At 37.7% G+C, this 22197-nt stretch overlaps 1 protein-coding gene across 1 annotated transcript; it reads right to left on the bottom strand.

Moving 5' to 3' along the window:
• Positions 1–1123: 1123 nt before the first annotated feature.
• scamp3 (secretory carrier membrane protein 3) lies at positions 1124–19016 on the bottom strand. Its single transcript, XM_062030059.1, has 10 exons — positions 18666–19016; positions 18379–18459; positions 10664–10786; positions 8506–8626; positions 8266–8394; positions 6162–6321; positions 5797–5893; positions 5757–5761; positions 4381–4498; positions 1124–1880 (listed from the first exon to the last, which is right to left on the bottom strand). Exons 1-10 carry the CDS (start codon positions 18717–18719, stop codon positions 1731–1733), a joined length of 1038 nt encoding a protein of 345 aa, XP_061886043.1. The 5' UTR covers positions 18720–19016; the 3' UTR covers positions 1124–1730.
• Positions 19017–22197: the final 3181 nt, after the last annotated feature.

The following is a 22197-nucleotide window of genomic DNA, read 5'->3' as shown; positions in this document are numbered from 1 at the left end:
GCCAAATACTTTTGGCAATATAGTGTACCATACCAACTTAATTCATAAAGCCCTTTAAAAACAACCACAGTTGAAAAACAAAGGGCTGTACACCACAAAGAAATACAGGCAAAGGACAGATTAAAATATATCATTTGAAACAGAGGTAAAATATACAGTTATATACAGTACAGGCCAAATGTTTGGACACACCTTCTCATTCAATGCGTTTTTTTTGTTTTCATGACTATTTACATTGTAGATTGTCACTGAAGGCATTACAACTATGAATGAACACATGTGGAGTTATGTACTTAACAAAAAAAAGGTGGTATAACTGAAAACATGTTTTATATTATAGTTTCTTCAAAACAGCCACTCTTTGCTCTGATTAGTGCTTTGCATGTTTCCATTCTCTCGATGAGCTTCAAGCACACCTGTGAAGTGAAAACCCTTTCAGGTGACTACCTCTTGAAGCTCATCGAGAGAATGCCAAGAGTGTGCAAAGCAGTAATCAGAGCAAAGGGTAGCTATTTTGAAGAAACTAGAATATAAAACATGTTATCAGTTATTTCACCTTTTTTTGTGAAGTACATAACTCCATATGTGTTCATTTATAGTTTTGATGCCTTTAGTGACAATCTACAATGTAAATAGTCATGAAAATAAAGAAAATACATTGAAGGTGTGTCCAAACCTTTGGCCTGTACTGTACATGAGATTTGTGGCTGTATTTATATTTCTGATAATAAAACATGGATAACAACAGTGTTGCCAACTTAGCGATATAACTATATTACCTACCGTATATTTGGCGAGTATTCAGACCCCTCATTGTTTTTCCAAAATGGGGAGCGACAAATGTAGCAACTTCTGGTCTTTTTGATCAATTTTGGCCATTAACATGTTTGTACGTATTGCTCTTGTTTTTCACTCACTTTTTGCTCTCCCGCTTCCTCCATAATGGGCGAATCTGTTCTTATTTCGTGTTTAGTTTGAGATGTATTGAGCAGCTGCTGGTGGCAGCAAATATGAGGGATGTCCTCACACTCTGTTCTCTCCATTTCAAAAGATGTGGTGAAACAAAAGTCAACAAATAATGCCCATCCCAGCAGAATGATTCAATGACTGCAGCAGACTCAGCGATAATTGCATGACAGTATATTTGTATTAAAACAACGGCGAGTCATAACAACACAAGAAGCACCAAAAGAACAGACAACGCATCTTGTACAGTGTGTGAGCTTTTTAACATAAATAGGCGTTCTCATTTGGAGTTGTTAGTTTAAGAGACAACAAAAAAAGCGCATTTGGTAGAGAACGAGCCATTAAAATAAGGTTAGTGACCTCATAAACAAGTTTGTCTGAAGCTTGATGGGTTCAACCACTACATCATTAAAGATGGATGCTTTCCATGCTAGTTCTGCTCCACTTAAACATGATATGACGGTCCTTAATTCAATACAGCTCTTAGTGTAATATCTTTACTCTGAGTATACATGAACACTTACAGTATATGTTGAGTCCTGATTTGACACTTCCACACATAATATTTACAACTTACAAAACATCATGGCCTCATGCACTGGTTGTTTAGTTTCCTTTGGGGTAAATACAGAGACTCAGGTTTCCCACCCACTAAAATCTAAGCCCAATCCAACTTGAATATCCAAATGATCTTTTATTACACAAAAGGCAACCTCACCTCCTGTCCTTCCTACATACCCACCCAGAACTATTGTGTCTCTTCATCAGCGAGGTGCAGTGAAGGCCCCCTGAGCGGCATTAGTAGCGGCGCTGGCAGCAGCTTGGCGGACAGCCTGATTAGACATGACTCCAGTGGCAAACTCAGCCTGGGCCTTCTGAAAACTGGCATCAGTCTGCCGGTACATGCCATGGACCTGGAAAGAAAAAACATTATTCCCTAGGTTAAATCTTTCTGGACAGCAAAATTATATTCTATCGCTGAAAGGACGTAAAGGGGAATTGCACTTTTTCTGAAGTTTTGCCTATCATACTCAATCCGTATGTGAGACAAGCACATGTTTCTTTTTTCTTATGCCTTCTGACTCGTAAATAAAAATTGGCAAAAGTCAGCTAACAATAGATAAATAATAGTATAAATAATAAATAAAAAATATAACAAATGTATATAATTATGATATAATAACAGTATATGTTATATACTGTATATATAAAATGTAAATATTATATATATGTTATAATTTTATATCGCTACTATGGTACATTTTTAGTCTACTGTATACCTGCATTATCCTTTCCATCCTTACTAGAGATGTCCGATAACATCGGCCTGCCGATATTATCGGCCGATATATGCGTTAAAATGTAATATTGGAAATTATCGGTATCGTTTTTTTTATTATCGGTATCGTTTTTTTTGTGTTTTTTTTTATTAAATCAACATAAAAAACACAAGATACACTTACAATTAGTGCACCAACCCAAAAAACCTCCCTCCCCCATTTACACTCATTCACACAAAAGGGTTGTTTCTTTCTGTTATTAATATTCTGGTTCCTACATTATATATCAATATACTGTATATCAATACAGTCTGCAAGGGATACAGTCCGTAAGCACACATGATTGTGCGTGCTGCTGGTCCACTAATAGCACTAACCTTTAACAGTTAATGAATGAAAATTAGTAAAATTATTAGTTTCTATGGAACTGTTTTTATATTGTTGTACTTTCTTTTTTATTCAAGAAAATGTTTTTAATTTATTTATCTCATTTTACTAATTTTTTTAAAAAGTACCTTATCTTCACCATACCTGGTTGTCCAAATTAGGCATAATAATGTGTTAATTCCACGACTGCATATATCGGTTGATATCGGTATCGGTTGATATCGGTATCGGTAATTAAAGAGTTGGACAATATCGGATATCGGCAAAAAGCCATTATCGGACATCCCTAATCCTTACCCTTTCCATCATTTGTAACTGAGCTACTGTGTGGAACAATTTCCCTTGCGGATCAATAAAGTTTGTCTAAGTCTAAGTCCTAATTGGAGTCGCTCTATTCCGCCTGTAAAGCGTTTTAAAAAACATTCAAATACCTCAATCATTTTATATACTGTATTTTCCGGACTATAGAGTATATATTGTCCCATAGAGCACATAAGTGTGTTCTTTTCTTATGTTGATCTTGTTTTGGAGTTTTATGAGAGCCAACAGGACATACACATCAACAATAGTGTTACTAGAACAGAAGACTCCAAAGGTTCCTCTGTCCTTGTAATGATAACATCTAGTACTACTCATATAAATATCCAATATGGAGGATAAAGTGACCACAGTCAATCAATCAAAGTTTACTTACGGTATATAGCCCTAAATCACAAGTGTCTCAAAGGGCTGCACAAGCCACAACGACATCCTCGGCTCAGATACCACATCAGGGCAAGAAAAACTCAACCCAATGGGATGACAATGAGAACCTTGGAGTGGACCGCAGATATGGGGACCCCCCCACCCGGGTGACCGGTGCAATGGTCGTCGAGTGGATTTAGCATAATATTGTGAGAGTCCAGTCCATAGTGGATCTAACATAATAGTGTGAGAATCCAAATTGGTTTCATTAGGTGACTAATAATAGTGCCGTTTTAAAAAGCATATTAAAATCCAGGGTTCTACTGTTTAAAATGAAACCACTACTATAATAATAAAAAAAAACTTAAACGTATACAACAGGGCTTCTCAATTATTTTCTGTTAAGCACCACTGAAGAAAAAGAACATTTTGCGCTCCCCACATTCTCCTCCATGACTATAAATATTATCAATTGTGTATAAAATTGTTATAAGTACACCTCTGCATACTTAACATTAAGAAAAGAAAGCAATATAGATCCACTTGCAACACATCATTTCTTTAACATAGTTTTTTTAGTCAAACAAAAGATTAAGTATATCAATATGCCTGAAAATTGAAAAATGAAATCCTTATTTAAACTATAAACTTTTTTTGACCCACTTGAACCATTTGATACTGAAAAATAAGATGAAATAAACTCGATAAATTACAATTGATCAGCAAAATTAACTCAGCAGCACAAAACACTTGAACCCTTCACACTAAAATTTATAAAACAATTTGTTCTGATTTTTTAAAATCAACATGAGGAAGTCAATCTTAATGGATACAAGTTTTGTAGAGCACAGCTTTTTGAAGCATGATACTGCATGATACTGATCAAGCATGTTTCCCGGGTCACACCGCCTCCCCTGGCAACGCACCGCGCCCCACTATTTGAGAAGGACTAGTATACAAAAAACGAAAACACAGAATATGCATACCGTAGATAATCAGCTTACGCTTTAGAAAACTTAGTGTTAGTATAAAACTTAGCGAGACAATGACTCTGAAAGGTCACCTTCTTCAGCATGAACACTCCAACGGCGGCCTGGGCAGTAAAAAGGATGGCATTCATCATCATGATCGCACCAACAGGGATGCTTTGTTTAAGCGCAGCCAAGCTGACGATCCAGCCGCTACAAAGGAACAACAAAGACAACCTTTAGGTAGGGAGCAAAAAATACAGCAGGATTTAAAAAAGTAAGAGAATTGTATGTGAAACCAAGCTCGTAACTGAATTATGTTTGCAATTCAAAGCATAACAAAAAGCCAAGAGACAGCTTGTGTGTTAAAATACTTTTAAATTGAGGTACCACTTTATGTACAGTCGAGATCATAAGTTTACATACACTTGTACATAACATAATGTCTAACATCACATGGTCAAAGATAAGACCTTCTAGAGGAAAGTTCTGTGGTCAGATTAAACAAAAATTGAGCTGTTTGGCCACAATACCCAGCAGTTTGGAGGAGAAAAGGTGAGGCCTTTAATCCCAGGAACACCAATTCCTACCGTCAAGCATGGTGGTGGTAGTATTATGCTCTGGGCCTGTTTTGCTCCCAATGGAACTGGTTCTTTCAGAGAGTAAATGGGACAGTGAAAAAGGAGGATTATCTCCAAATTCTTCAGGACAACCTAAAATCATCAGCCCGGAGGTTGGGTCTTGGGCCCAGTTGGGTGTTCCAACAGGACAATGACCCCAAACACATGTTAAAGTGGTAAAGGAATGGCTAAATCAGGCGAGAATTAAGGTTTTAGAATGGCCTTCCAAAGTCCTGACTTAAACGTGTGGACAATGCTGAAGAAACAAGTCCATGTCAGAAAACCAACACATTTAGCTGAACTGCATCAATTTTGTCAAGAGGAGTGGTCAAAAATTCAACCAGAAGATTGCGGATGGCTACCAAAAGCGCCTTATTGCAGTGAAACTTGCCAAAGGACATGTAACCAAATATTAACATTGCTGAATGTATACTTTTGACCCAGCAGATTTGATCACATTTTCAGTAGCCCCATAATAAATTAATAAAAGAACCAAACTTCATGAAGGTTTTTTGTGACCAACAAGTATGTGCTCCAATCACTCTCTCACTAAAAAATAAGAGTTGTAGAAATTATTGGAAACTCAAGACAGCCAGGCATTATGTTCTTTACAAGTGTATGTAAACTTTTGATGTATGTATGCCATTTTGGAGAGCAGGGCGTGTCTTTATAAAGATGGAGGGGAGAGCCAGGGCTTGAAAGACACAAACCACCACCACAAGTCGGAGGTTTTGTCGCTTTTTCGCAAGGTGAAGTTGAGTGTGGCTGAAAATACTATTTGTACCAGTTTAACTACCGCCGCACCGTGCGAACACAATGACGGAGGAGCTGCATACCACAATGGCTACTGCTCAAACTTCTGTGTTTGCATTCCGCATCACATACCTGAACCCCCCATCCAGGGATGCCGATGGTCATGATGATGTAAACGATCACTTGGGCAAAGAAAATAAAGAAGAAGATGAAGAAGTTGAAGGAACTGTCACTCCTAGAAATAAGAAGGAAAACAATTACAGTGTTAAATTGAATACAAATAGTTAAGTTTTACTATTGGAATAATGCAAAAAAAAAACAAATTCTCACATGTCATCAGTACAGTTTTACAACTTAAACCAAAGCATGTCCAACACATTTCATCTAGCCCTCTAAGAAGAGTTTTAAATGTAGATTAGAATCATCACAATTTCACTTCAAAAACATTTAAAAGAGCATGGGAACCAAATTATTTTAGGACTGTGGGTGGCGATGGTGTGCACCTGAAGGCTTTGTATGCAGGCCGATACCAGCAGAGGAAGGAGCAGGGTGTGAAGAGGAGGGCCCAGAGAATGGCGAGACCAAAACCAACACCTACAGAAGTGTCGATGCAAAACATGGCCAGCGAAGAGATCAGGTTGAAGACCATAGTGCAAGTGCTGACTGGACAAGGTAAAGAAGAGAAAGAAAAAAATCAACACTAATGGACGATTACACCACCTCTGAGCCCATAGCAAGATGAGCCCACACTGTATGCACCAATCCGTTTTATTGTCTAAACAAAAAAAAAAAGAAAGTAAGAAAAAGCAGGCTTCACTATGCATCTTAAAATAAAGACTGGAGCTCTGCCATTTTGTGGTCATTGGGAGCTATAAGTTTAATCATTTTGTTTTGTTGTTATTGAATAGGATCATACCATAATAGGATAAATAGGATGATAGCCTGTTAATGTGATTGTATTTGTAGCACTGTAGCTTTGAAAGTGCTGCCAACATTTGTGTCCTCAATATTGTTGCAGCTGATCTATCGCACCTGTTCAACGAGTGCAGAGTTAAACTGTGTAAAAATTGGACAAAGCACATTTAAAGCACCTCACACTCACACACAACACAGCATGTTCCCCGGTGGATTTACTAACAGCAATTTTAGTACACTTTGAATATACCGTCATTTGAATATACCGTCATGGGACCTCTGGAATTTGAATGCATATCTTGAGCACACCGGCACGGGGGAGAACTAATGAAGAATTAAGCCAGTGCTGTAGTGTTTGCGGTTTACAAAAAAATTACTTTAGATGCAAATATGGAATAAAAGTATTTCTAGTCTTATTTTACATCGGAGTCAGAAAAGCACACAAGTAAACTACTGCATTTTTTGGAGGTCGTCTCCCACAACGATGACTCAACTCATTAAGGAGGAACAATGAAAGAGGTTTATAGCAAACAAAGAATACACAACAAGAGGGTATACTGTATATCAATAATGTTGTGGGAAGTTTAAATATTGCAATAGCTGGCGTACCAATATATCGGCATACTCGTACTACCGCCAATAGTTTTTTTTCTTCCAGTCTGCATGTGTACCTCAGTGATTCATGGCAAATCTACCCATCACCGAATGCACTTTTAAAAATAATTTTGTCTATCTATCACAATCATTATGAGTGACATGACGATTCTAAATATATATTAAATAAATGCTAATCAAAAGTCCGCTTACAATGGAGCCTATGGCAGCCGCGCAAGTCTGCATACAAAGCCCTTAAAAAACATCCAAACACCTCCATTAAGGTTTCATATACATTATGTAAGTATATGTGGTAATGTAGTAACAGGTACATTTATAATACCATTTAATATTTACGTATTTTGAGTATGAGCATTTTAAGCATACGAGGCGCATTAATTTAAAAAACGCATCACGTTTGCTTTTTTTTCTTAATCACTGATTATTGCTCACTGCAGACTTTATTAGAGCCAACAAACATGATAAAATATCACTTATTGTGCAAAGTCTGCTGTCATTAGGATGCCAACTGCTGGGATGTTCATATATTCCCATTTAGGTGAAGAATGTCTCATAATCCCCACAAAGAAACGGGGCAGGGGACCAAGTGTCTTTTCGTGTCGTTCTGGCCATTTTTGGGTCCTAACTGGCTGTCAAAGTGTACCAACTTTTCGAAATACCTACTCAGACTTCTTCTGTCCAGGTGAGATGCATGATTTATGATTTAGAATAAATTTACAGGGAGCAAGGAAGCAGCAGACCACTAGATGATGTAAATATAGGGAAGTACGGTAGTAATCACAGCACCGCTATAAATAGTTTGTCGGCGTTAGCGCTTTTATTCATAATATCATGAATATATGGTTAATATTCAAGTCACGAAATGTAAATGGAGTATTGACATTTTTTTTAATAGTTATTTATTGCATTTTATGGGCGAAATAGTGGAGCTCCCATTTGTTTTTATTTCCGTTTACTTAATATTTAGAATGCATTAAAAAAAAAATCCATTCTTTGTCATGTCTTTCATAATGATTGTGAACAGTAGGCAACATTTTTAAAAAGTGCAGTTCCCCTTTAACAACTGCACAAACTTACACATCCAGAAGTAGTACATGAGGGTAACGATACGCTGAAAGCGCTGGCTGATCTCCACGTTGATGTCCTGGTAAAAGCAGGGGCCAACCGGGCAGAATGAAGGCAGCGGAGGCCAATTATTCTGACGGGCTGATGTAGAAGCACAAACATTTAATTAACAATTATTTTCAAATGAATGTGTATTTAGGTTGTTTTTAACTTGTCACATTTTCTTCATCCCCTCCAGCCTCCCACACTCACATGCTCCAGGCCCCAGGCTGTGTGACTGAAGCTCGCGCTCTCTTCTCTCCAGCTCCCGAGCTTTCCTTTCGAGCTCCTCCTGCTTTTTCATCAGCTCTGTCGTGGTTGCAGTGACTGCAGGCTGACAAATACAACACATCAAAAATCCCCCATAAACAAAATAGACGATTCCAACGTATGCCGACTCAAATGTCATGTAAATTATTCTGAGTTTCGCCTTAGTAGTTCTGCTGTTGATGTGCAGGAAAATTTGGGTGTGGTTTATGAGCTCAAGATGAAGACACAAATTGGATTGATACTTTATTAATACCCTTAGAGATTCAGCTATCTTTCATAGCTCACACAGTACTATATACAGAATAAAATACTGTATTTGGTGGACTATAAACCGCACAAGTATATAAACCGCACCCACAACATTTTAGAATAAAACATTTTTTTCACATAAGCCGCAGATACATACGGTACGTTGTGAAATTAGATATATACATAGAAAGATTTTGTAAAGATGCATAAATAACCGATTTTTAATCGAATTGTAGCTCCTAAATCATAATCAAATTGTGAGGTACCCAAAGATTCCCACCTCTGTTAATGAATGAATAACATTTTCTCGGTTTTTAATCAAGGTTCAAGATGTTTATCAGGTTTCTTCTTCCTTGTACTTTGTAAACACTTTGAGTTTGAAGAGTTTATTAAAGTGGATAATTTTAGTACATTGTTTGATTTCTTTCCTTAATCCATTCCATAATTTAGCCGTTAGCGAAAAATAATCCATAGATGAGTCGTTTTTCAAAGCTTGGGAAAAACGTAGTGGCGTATAGTCCAGAAAATACAGTAATAAGAATGCAAACAATAAATGATTATAAAAAGCACACAGCTAGTTACATCAAAAGTGCTTCTTAGAGACTAGAGGGATAAATAAAGGTCAATTACGGTGGTCAGCTATAGCATAAACATCGTGGAAATTTCTGTGAAAACAGCCAGTCAGAGTCGACCTTTTAAAATAAAATCTATGCACAATTTTAACCAAAGCACCAACATAACATGTTATGTAGACTACAAAGAGAAAGATGAGAACCGATTTGAAAGTAGGGCTGTTTTTTGGGAGCCTTTTTTTATGCACATGCATCATACCATCCAACTGAACTATTAAATGAGTATGAGTCAAAATGAAACCTGGCAGCATTTGGACTCACGTTTCTGGTTCAACAATTCTTTATTGTCAATGTCATTGTTCTGATATGGATATGCAAAGTAGTTCAACCGCACACACACCAGGTAGGGTACAATTGTGTTGTGACATTTTTATTATGTCCTAATTGTTATTTTAGTCTTATTTATACTTTGTATAAACCTATATATACAGTACAGGCCAAAGATTTGGACACACCTTCTCATTCAATGTGTTTTCTTTATTTTCACGACTATTTACATTGTAGATTGTCACTGAAGGCATCAAAACTATGAATAAACACAGGTGAAATAACTGAAAACATGTTTTATATTCTAGTTTCTTCAAAAACGCCACCTTTTCCTCTGATTACTGTTTTGCATACTCTTGGCATTCTCTCGATGAGCTTCAAGAGGTAGTCACCTGAAATGGTTTTCACTTCACATGTGTCATAGTGTTGATGCCTTCAGTGACAATCTACAATGTAAATAGTCATGAAAATAAAGAAAACGCATTGAAATGAGAAGGTGTGTCCAAACTTTTGGCCTGTACTGTACATTTCATTGGTATGTATTATTTATGTATTTTTTCTGTATTGTCAAAATGCTCTTGTGCTACAAAGATTTTTAGGTGAGGGGAAATTCCCAATAGTGATGTCACTGTCAAAGCCCCCACCTACCAAATTCGGATGTGTCAAGGTTGGCAAGTATGAGGCTCACATGTGATGTGCTTTTTGAATATGTTGCTGTTTTATATTGTACTCTTTTCTGTGCGAGTACATGTAGTTTTATAATATTGTTATTGTTTTGGAGGTTGTGTTATTTATTTCTCCCATGTGTATTGTAAGGACTACAGATGGAAATTAGCTATTCGCTAAATCTGGTGCACCCATCTATTCCCTGTCAATAATGTATTGTGCACACTGTCCATAAACTAAATAAAATAAAATAAAAACAGATGTTGATGCACGAGACCAAACAATACCTGGGAGTTGTGAGTGTTATAGGAGCCATAGTTGTTTGGCTGAGTAGGCGTGGTACGGCTGGGTGGGGTCTGTGCAGGCATTGATGGAACAGAGGGAGAGGTGGCTTCATAAGGAGGTGGAGGCTAATACACAAAAAGGGAAAAGCAAAAAGTCATATTAAGTTGAGTTTGCCCACATATCGTTTTGTGGAATCGAGTGCCCAAACAAAAAAAACCTAAGTGTTGGCAACTCGGTCTCTGTACAACTGCAAAATAACCCAACCTGGGGCCAAAGAAAGTTGTGAATACCAGCACTTTGTGAAAGAAGGTGAGAAACAGGGATTCACAATAATGGAAATTTGAACCAATAATTTACAATCATTTACAACTGATAAACGACATTTACGTATATATATTTACATCACTTTTGCCCAAAATGTATACACACACAAAAACATACAAATCTATTGTAGGGATAGGGATAACAGCAACTGATATTTCTTGACTGAACTATAATTTCCTACTATAATTCAAACCCATGCAAACAATTAGAACCATTGCGTAGAGCATGGCGCACGGTAGGGCTGGACGATTAATTGACATCAAGAATTTAATTCATTATTTTTGTTTGTTTTTCTTCCTCGGACGTCACCGGCATTAAAGTGACAGCCTTGTTTGGCAATCAAAATTGTTAAGCCTCGTGAAAGTGGTCTCACTCTGTGCATCGCTCTCTGAGAGCATTTATTTAACAGTAGACATAACTGAACGCAGTGAGCCCTCTATACAGTCATTCACAATCTTTGGTTCGGTGGGCTGAGAGTGGTGTGCCAACTTTACCTACACAGGAAACACAGACGCCTCCCGACTCGCCAGTAAGAAGTGCCACAATGTAACAAAAATTGGGGGGGGGGGGGGATAAAATTATGAAGCCAAATGTCCCATGGTGGTAATATATGAGCTTCAAATTGCATGGGAAAGCGAGAATGTTGTGATCACATGATGGCAATAAACAAAAGGACAACGTCCAACATTATAATCGCTGTATATTTTTTTCAGTTATTTATCCAGTGTCAGAGCATGATGTAGACCAGACCTGGGCAACTTAAGGCCCGGGGGCCGTTAAGCTTTTCAATCTGGCCCGCCGGACATTCCCAAATAATTTTTTTAAATCTTTAAGATGAAAACTGTAGCCGCCATTATGATGTGCAGTGATGGTTTCAAATGACCGTAAGTCTTGAACTATACAAAGTATTTCAATGGTTGGAATCTGCGCGTTTGTATGATATACTAGTTACTATGGTCATCTAAGTCACAGAAGCTCAGACGAAGCACCAAGCAGTGTGGGTGGGGAGCGTTTCCACAGAGTGTGAGCCTGAAATGCGGGTGTCAGGGACAGACGCGACCGAGATTTTTACAACAAAGTTCTAAAGCTTAGTGATATATCAGATGTATCAGATAGTAGTAGGGGTGTACCGGTACGTGTATTTGTATTGAACCGTTTCGGTACGGGGGTTTCGGTTCGGAACGGAGGTGTACCGAACGAGTTTCCACACGGACATATTAAGTAGCGTAGCGCACGTTATGTAAACAATGCACAACGAGGCACAACACACGGCATGCTAGCAACGACCGGGCCACGACAACATATAAAAGCTAGAGCTGGAAGACCCTTCTGCCTCGTTAAGACCTCCCGTTTGGGAACACTTGGGCTGTGCGGTGCGGAGGACGGAGGTTTGCCGACATTGTTCAGCAGCGGTAAGGCATGCTTCTGCCAACACGTCAAACATAAATGACCGCCATAACCACAACACCAGGGGGTGCTCCACTAACCACGTTAAACCCAGATTCCGAACTAACAAAGGTCTTAACTCATTCTCTTTCTATGCCACATCAATGTGGAATGCGCTCCCAACAGGTATAAAAGAAAGGGCATCTCTATCCTCCTTCAAAACCGCAATAAAAGTTCACCTCCAGGCAGCTACAACCCTAAACTAACACCCTCCCCGGATTGCTAATAATCAAATGTAAACAATCAAATGCAGATACTTTTTCTTTTTCTTATGCCTTCTGATCTCTCTCTCTCTCTCTCTATGTCCACTACTTGATGTCCATACCCCCCCCCCCCCACCCCACCCTCCCTCCACACCCCTGATTGTAAATAATGTAAATAAGTCAATGTGATTATCTTGTGTGATGACTGTATTATGATGATAGTATATATGATAGTATATATCTGTATCATGAATCAATTTAAGTGGACCCCGACTTAAACAAGTTGAAAAACTTATTCGGGTGTTACCATTTAGTGGTCAATTGTACGGAATATGTACTTCACTGTGCAACCTACTAATAAAAGTCTCAATCAATCAATCAATCAAAACATGCTAACCTATTTGAAGCGGCACCACCCCCAAGTGAACATCGCTTCAACAAAGATAAAGACGAGCAAACAGCTCCCACCTCTTACTGCCAAGTTAGCCAGGCTGGGGGGGGGGGGAAGAAAAGTTAATCTGAGGCTGAGTTGACTTGAAACTGTTTAATGTTGCACTTTTTATGTGTAGAAAAAAAGTTTTGTCATTTTATTTAATCTGAGCAACAACTTGAGGCAGTTTAATGTTGAGTAACGTGGACCCCGACTTAAACAAGTTGAAAAACTTATTGGGGTGTTACCATTAAGTGGTCAATTGTACGGAATATGTACTGTACTGTGCAATCTACTTATAAAAGTCTCAATCAATCAATCAATCAAAAAAAGCATTTTATATGTAGAAAGGTTTTGTTAAGAAACCATTCTGAGCCTTATCTTATTTAGTTTTTATTTTGTATATGTTGACCACATTAACCCTGGCAATGGACCCTGTGTGTATATGTATGTTATGCCATTGTTTACAAATTTGGTAAATAAATAACCAAAAAATGTATATTTTGTTGTTTTCTTACTGTACCGAAAATGAACCGAACTGTGACCTCTAAACCGAGGTACGTACCGAACCGAAATTTTTGTGTACCGTTACACCCCTAGATAGTAGGTTGTTGGTTTTTTTTACCCTTCGCGTTCATATTTTGCTGTGTTTGTTGCATTTTTGTTGCGTTTCGCTTGATTGTAAAATATGTCGATCGAGAGGGGGTGAGACGTTCATATGCTGTCAATATTCAGTGTTTTATTGTTCATAGTTAATATTGTAAATCCCACATTGTTTTTTCCCATGTACATTCTGGGTGTCTCATTCAGTAAAAAAATGTAAAATTCCATTCCGTTTTTAAGGCGGTCTGTCAAAACGTTTTTAGCATTCAATCAGACATTATTGTGAGGTTTTGTATTAGTGTTCCTAAAAATAGATTTACTGTTCATCAGACATATTTTTTTCCTCTAAATTTGGTGCCCGAGGCAAAATAATTGCCCAGGCCTGATGAAGACTAAATCTATGAGTCTGTCTGCATAAAGAAAAATATTTTTTCAAAGTTAATTATTGGATATGGTGTAGCTCTGTTGATAGAGCGGCTGTGCCAGCAACTTGAGGAGTCCTGGTTCAATCCCCGCTTCAGTCATCCTCGTCACTGCCATTGTGTCTTGGAGCAAGACACTTTGCCCACCTGCTCATAGTTCCTCCCACAGTGGTTTAAATGTAGCTTAAAAGATGTAGATCAGGGGTGCCCACACTTTTTCTGCAGGCGAGCTACTTTTCAATTGACCAAGTCGAGGGGATCTACCTCATTCATATACCTGTATATCATTTATATTTATTTATTAATGAAAGAGACGTTTTTGTTATCATTAAACACATTTAACTTGTTAATACAAGCATGTTTAACACATATAGATTAATTAATTTCATGAAGAAAATAATATAAGTTGTTGTATTACCTGATTCGGATGACTTGCATTGATTGGAATCAGACAGTAGTGCTGATAACTTCCTCATTTTCAAATGGAGGAGAAAAAAAAGTCCTCCTTTCTGTCCAATACCACATGAAAGTGGTTGGTTTTTGGTGTCTTATTTGTCCAGCTTCCATACTCGTTTTATACACTTTACAAGAAATACATTGGTGGCAAACTCTGTAGCTAGCTAGCTTGTGCACGCTAGCTTTCTGAGACTCTTATTTTGTTAGCGCAGGCAGGATGAAGCAGGGCTTTTATTGTGAAGACAGTGTCTGTGCAGTCAGTCTTTAGAGTTTTGACGGCAGGTAGGGCGCGAGAGTCTGTTGAAATAAAAAGTGTTTCTCGCCCTCCTCGCTGTCATTTTTTCTTAATAATGATCTCGCAGCAGACAGCGTCATCTCACAAGACCCTCGGGTGCCGTGAGTGTCAATCAAGTGACGAGAGTGACGTCTTTGTGGACGCCGTCTGCTCCCCACGCTGTAAGTCTTTGCTGTCGTCCAGCATTCTGTTTTTGTTTACTTTGCAGCCAGTTCAGCTTTAGTTTCATTTTGCATAACCATCCCTAAGCTTCAATGGCTTTTCTTAGCGGCACTCGCCTTTTGTTTATTTTTGGTTTAAGCGTTAAGATACCTTTTTACCTGCACACTGCCTCCCGCTGTCGCCTGCATATTGTGATCACGACAAACATCTACAAAGCAATTAGCTACCTGCTGCCACCTACTGATATGGAAGAGTATTACACGGTTACGCTGCCGAGCTCTACACAGCGCAGACACTCAACAACGGCACATTTGCTGATTATAATTACTGGTTTGCAAAAAATGTTTTTAACCCAATTAGGGGAAATTACATCATCTCCCACGGCACACTAGTGGTTCGCTAAGGAGGAGGCTGACGAGAAGGAAATACATGACATGATCAATGGACATGAAAATACATATCCAGCCATGATTTTAACGGTAATTCCCTTACAAGAAATAACAGGAATAACTTCACCGGCAGTATCCAGTATGTATTTCACACTCATACTTACCAACCTTGAGACCTCCAAATTCGGGAGATGATATATATCTATATATATCTATATATATATATATATATATATATATATAGATATATATATATATATATATATATATATATATATATATATATATATATATATATATATATATATATATATATATATATATATATATATATATATATATATATATATATATATATATATATATATATATATATATAACATCGAAAGGAGCCAGATGAGGTGGTTCGGGAATCTGGTCAGGATGCCACCCGAACGCCTCCCTAGGGAGGTGTTCAGGGCACGTCCGACCGGTAGGAGGCCACGGGGAAGACCCAGGACACGTTGGGTAGACTATGGCTCCCGGCTGGCCTGGGAACGCCTCGGGATCCCTCTGGAAGAGCTGGACGAAGTGGCGGGGGAGAGGGAAGTCTGGGCTTCCCTGCTTAGGCTGCTGCCCCAGCGACCCGACCTCGGATAAGCGGAAGAAGATGGATGGATGGATGGATATACAAACCCCGTTTCCATATGAGTTGGGAAATTGTGTTAGATGTAAATATAAACGGAATACAATGATTTGCAAATCATTTTCAACCCATATTCAGTTGAATATGCTACAAAGACAACATATTTGATGTTCAAACCGATAAACTTTTTTTTTTTTTGCAAATAATCATTAACTTTAGAATTTGATGCCAGCAACACGTGACAAAGAAGTTGGGAAAGGTGGCAATAAATACGGATAAAGTTAAGGAATGCTCATCAAACACTTATTTGGAACATCCCACAGGTGAACAGGCAAATTGGGAACAGGTGGGTGCCATGATTGGGTATAAAAGTAGAGTCCAGGAAATGCTCAATTCCAGGAAATGCTCAGTCATTCACAAACAAGGATGGGGCGAGGGTCACCACTTTGTCAACAAATGCGTGAGCAAATTGTTGAACAGTTTAAAAAAAACCTTTCTCAACCAGTTATTGCAAGGAATTTAGGGATTTCACCATCTACGGTCCGTAATATCATCAAAGGGTTCAGGAGAATCTGGAGAAATCACTGCACGTAAGCAGCTAAGCCCGTGACATTCGATCCCTCAGGCTGTACTGCATCAACAAGCGACATCAATGTGTAAAGGATATCACCACATGGGCTCAGGAACACTTCAGAAACCCACTGTCAGTAACTACAGTTGGTCGCTACATCTGTAAGTGCAAGTTAAAACTTTCCTATGCAAGGCGAAAACCGTTTATCAACAACACCCAGAAACGCCGTCAGCTTCGCTGGGCCTGAGCTCATCTAAGATGGACTGATACAAAGTGGAAAAGTGTTCTGTGGTCTGACGAGTCCACATTTCAAATTGTTTTTGGAAACTGTGGACGTCGTGTCCTCTGGATCAAAGAGGAAAAGAACCATCCGGATTGTTATAGGCGCAAAGTTGAAAAGCCAGCATGTGTGATGGTATGGGGGTGTATTAGTGCCCAAGACATGGGTAACTTACACATCTGTGAAGGCGCCATTAATGCTGAAGGTACATATAGGTTTTGGAGCAACATATGTTGCCATCCAAGCTACGTTACCATGGACGCCCCTGCTTATTTCAGCAAGACAATGCCAAGCCACGTGTTACATCAACGTGGCTTCATAGTAAAAGAGTGCGGGTACTAGACTGGCCTGCCTGTAGTCTAGACCTGTCTCCCATTGAAAATGTGTGGCGCATTATGAAGCCTAAAATACCACAACGGAGACCCCGGACTGTTGAACAACTTAAGCTGTACATCAAGCAAGAATGGGAAAGAATTCCACCTGAGAAGCTTAAAAAATGTGTCTCCTCAGTTGCCATACGTTTACTGAGTGTTGTTAAAAGGAAAGGCCATGTAACACAGTGGTGAACATGCCCTTTCCCAACTACTTTGGCACGTGTTTCAGCCATGAAATTCTAAGTTAATTATTATTTGCAAAAAAAAATAAAGTTTATGAGTTTGAACATCAAATATCTTGTCTTTGTAGTGCATTCAATTGAATATGGGTTGAAAAGGATTTGCAAATCATTGTATTCCGTTTATATTTACATCGAACACAATTTCCCAACTCCTATGGATATATAAATGATCCGTTCATGAATGAGTACATCCGTTCGGCCACAGTGTTCAATGGAGAAGTCTGATCTACAAAATTTGCAGGCAGCATACCCCTTCCCCTTCGAGCTGTCCTCGATGAACTGAAATTATTTTTTCCAATCATTTTGGAACTTGCAAGCGTACTTCTTCTTCTTACTCGTCGTCGCCATGTCTCTTCTTCGTTCTTCTGCTTCGTCTCTGTTATGTTTTTGGACATTACTACTTGCCGTAGTTTTGAAGCAATGCATGATGGGAATCCAGATGTTGTGTGTCAGTGTATTAATGTGCCGGCTGGAATAAACACACGCTGAGAAATAGCCCCGTGCCAGCCTACTTTATGGGTTATAGATAAACCTATGGATAACGGAGACATATATAATAGTCTCCTTTTCAGGTGAGGGAGGACGCCTTTAAGGCACTGCCCCCAATATTGTTGTCCGGGTGGAAATCGGGAGAAATTCTGGATAATGGTTGCCTCCCGGGAGATCTTCAGGAGGGGCACTGAAATTCGGGAGTCTCCCGGGAAAGTCGGGAGGGTTGGCAGGTATGGTCACACTGGTTGATAGTATCTGCTAAAAAGTTGCTGAATCGATTTCCACGCACTGAATCGTCTCGGATCGTTGCGCTCTAAAAAAAAATTGATATCGTCCCTGGATCATATCGGCAACCACGAAATCTGAATCGAATCGTTACACCCCTTCCCACTCTATGGCTCACCTCGGCCGTGCCCTCGAAGGGATTGTACAGATCCAGTGTGGCATATTCGGTGTTGCTGCTGTGTTGGGTCACTGCTGGGTCCTGGGGACATAAAAACTTGATACAATTAGCACAACATTAGCATGAGGTGGCATTCGCCTGCATAAAAATAGGCGCTACAAGTGGGCGACACACGGAAGATGTCACATGAGCGGCAACACGTCAGCCAACACTGTCCCAGTATTTCCTATTAATGACAACTATTGGCTAATTCGAGCGTTTTTCTCGCTATATATATCGTCACTCACCTGGAAAGGGTTCTGGTCTTCCATGGGGTCGGGAAAGCTGGTGTATTTAGACATGATGACGTCAAGTGTCACCAGCTCTGGCTGCTGATGGGAATTTCACAGAACGGAGGGGAATAAAAGATCGTGAAAAAGGACACAAGCAGGCCGAACAGCTAACAGGCCATTCACGCGGGCATTCTTCTCGAAGCGGAACGACGGTTGAACGCGGCTTCGCCCCAACGAACCCACACTAGCAAAAGGCTTTAAATATGTTTCCTCACAGCAGACAGCCGAGTGTGTCCGTTGTGCCTTTTCCCCCCCACTGGAGAACTGATGATACAGGAAGTAATGAGCCAATGGCATGATCACGTGACATTCGCAGTGAAAAACCACGGGACAACTCAAGGGGGCGTGGTCACGTTTCCCAGCGGGTTTTTTTTTGTCTTTCTCAATGTGGTGAAAATATTATTTTCAATTAAACATTCTTAGTATCGATTTGTTTGATCATGTATACAATCACTCACTATAATTGTATTATTATTATTATTATTATTGTTATCCATCCATCTATTTTTCCACCTCTTGTCCCTCTATAATTATTAATAATTATAATAATAATAGAGGGACAAGAGGTGGAAAATAGATGGATGGATGGATAACAATAATAATAATAATAATACATTGATGGATGGATAACAATAATAATAATAATAATAATACAAACAAATCGATACTATAAATGTTTGATTGAAAATAATATTTTCACCACATTGAGATTGTTATCCATCCATCCATCTATTTTCCACCTCTTGTCCCTCTATTATTATTATTATCATTAATAATTATAGAGGGACAAGAGGTGGAAAAATAGATGGTTGGATGGATAACAATAATAATAATTAGCAAACAAATCGATACTAAAAATGTTTAATTGAAAATAATATTTTCACCACATTGATAAATAGAAGAAAAAAAACTAGTATTATTATTATTATTAATAATAATACTATTACAATTGTTCGGTAAATGCAACCGTTTAGGATTAAAAACAGACCTTTTGAACACAATGAGGATGCTCTTCCACTAGATGTCAGTCTTGAGCCTTCATATTGTAATAATCCAGGACTGTAGGCTCAGACGACTTCTTTGTTTGTTTTTATTTTATTTTATTTTTTTATTTTATTTAAAAAAAAAAAATTGAATCTTATAAACCTTTATTTATAAATTGCAACATTTACAAACAATTGAGAAATAATAATAATCAAAATAAGTACAAAACAGCGCCAGGGGGTTGTAAACTCAATAAAGTAACTAAAATAGAATGCAATATATATATATATATATATATATATATATATATATATATATATATATATATATATATATATATATATATATATATATATATATATATATATATAACAAAGTGCAAAGCCATAGGCAAACACAAGTTCAGTAAATAATTTAAATTTGGAACACAGCATAATCGTTTTCACAGCTTTTTGGTTGTTAGAGGTAGAGAGTGTTTTAACGTAGAGTTCTAATTCTTTTTTTAAAGGCACAAAAAACAGGTATGGTATTGAGAAACTTACATTTATGAATATAAAACTTAGCCAATAGTTGCAACGGTAAAATTCCTTTTCAAATTATTTTTAATTTGTCTTGTCTTTATTGTTCAAGACTCTAATGCAGGGGTCCCCAAATTTTTTGACTCGGGGCAGCATTGGGTCAAAACAATTTGGCCCAATATGTATATATATATATATATATATATATATATATATATATATATATATATATATATATATATATATATATATATATATATATATATATATATATATATATATATATATATATATATATATATATATATATATATATATATATATATATATATATATATAATATATGTATATATATATATATATATATATATATATATATATATATATATATATATATATATATATATATATATATATATACATATATATATATATATATATATATATATAATATAATATATATATGTATGTATATCTAATATATATATATATATATATATATATATATATATATATATATATATATATATATATATATATATATATATATATATATATATATATATATATATATATATATATATATATATATATATACATACATACACTACCGTTCAAAAGTTTGGGGTCACATTGAAATGTCCTTATTTTTGAAGGAAAAGCACTGTACTTTTCAATGAAGATAACTTTAAACTAGTCTTAACTTTAAAGAAATACACTCTATACATTGCTAATGTGGTAAATGACTATTCTAGCTGCAAATGTCTGGTTTTTGGTGCAATATCTACATAGGTGTATAGAGGCCCATTTCCAGCAACTATCACTCCAGTGTTCTAATGGTACAATGTGTTTGCTCATTGGCTCAGAAGGCTAATTGATGATTAGAAAACCCTTGTGCAATCATGTTCACACATCTGAAAACAGTTTAGCTCGTTACAGAAGCTACAAAACTGACCTTCCTTTGAGCAATTTGAGTTTCTGGAGCATCACATTTGTGGGGTCAATTAAACGCTCAAAATGGCCAGAAAAAGAGAACTTTCATCTGAAACTCGACAGTCTATTCTTGTTTTTAGAAATGAAGGCTATTCCACAAAATTGTTTGGGTGACCCCGAATTTTTGAACGGTAGTGTATATAGCGCACTTTCCGCGCGCGCGGTGATGTCAAGTTATCAATGAGAAAATGCATTTTTAAACAATATGATTTGCCTGAGCGGCTAGGAGACACCGTGAGTAGCAAGCGGTACAAAGTGGATAAGAAAAGACAGGATTCTTTTTTTTATTTATTTATTTTTTTAATCTTTTTTTTATACTTGGGACTTCCCGCGGGCCTGAGTTTGGACGCTGGCGGGCCGGATCAGGCCCGCGGGCCGTAGTTTGTCTCCCTCTTTTCCCGGCAATACTCGAACCCCTTACTTCCTATCAACAACGTCACATCTCTATCTCTCCCCGGAAGTTCCGCCCCCCAGCCAAAGTCATTGGCTAACACCCCGTAGCCAGCCGCTACAATATGTTATATTTTCCATTACATAAGCACTTTTTTTTTTATATAGCTCATTCCATCCATCGATTTTCTACCACGCTTGTCCCTTTCGGGGCCTATCTCAGCTGCATTCGGGCGGAAGGCGGGGTACACCCTGGACAAGTCACCACCTCATCACAGGGCCAACACAGATAGACAGACAACATTCACACTCACATTCACACGTTCTATTTGATTAATAAATATTACATGTTTATTACAAAACCCAAAACCAGTGAACTTGGCACGTTGTGTAATTCGTAAATAAAAACAGAATACAATGATTTGCAAATCCTTTTCAACTTATATTCAATTGAATAGACTGCAAAGAAAATATATTTAATGTTCGAACTCCATCCATTCATTTTCTACTTAATTTTTTTTTGCAAATAATCATAAACTTAGAATTTAATGGCAGCAACACATTGCAAAAAAGTTGGCACAGGGGCATTTTTACCACTGTGT

Source organism: Entelurus aequoreus, linkage group LG20 (genome assembly GCF_033978785.1).
Source record: "Entelurus aequoreus isolate RoL-2023_Sb linkage group LG20, RoL_Eaeq_v1.1, whole genome shotgun sequence".
Taxonomy (NCBI): domain Eukaryota; kingdom Metazoa; phylum Chordata; class Actinopteri; order Syngnathiformes; family Syngnathidae; genus Entelurus; species Entelurus aequoreus.
This window is presented reverse-complemented; position numbering and strand designations above follow the sequence as displayed.

What these genes read in the sequence shown, in the direction of transcription:
- scamp3 (XM_062030059.1), bottom strand. Translation starts at nt 18,719, where the DNA reads ATGTCTAAATACACCAGCTTTCCCGACCCCATGGAAGACCAGAACCCT. An exon ending in CAGCCTGGGGCCTGGAGCAT is followed by an intron (nt 8,395 to 8,505) that starts GTGAGTGTGGGA and finishes CTTCTACATCAG; the next exon opens with CCCGTCAGAATAATTGGCCT. An exon ending in CATGTACTACTTCTGGATGT is followed by an intron (nt 6,322 to 8,265) that starts GTAAGTTTGTGC and finishes TACCTTGTCCAG; the next exon opens with TCAGCACTTGCACTATGGTC.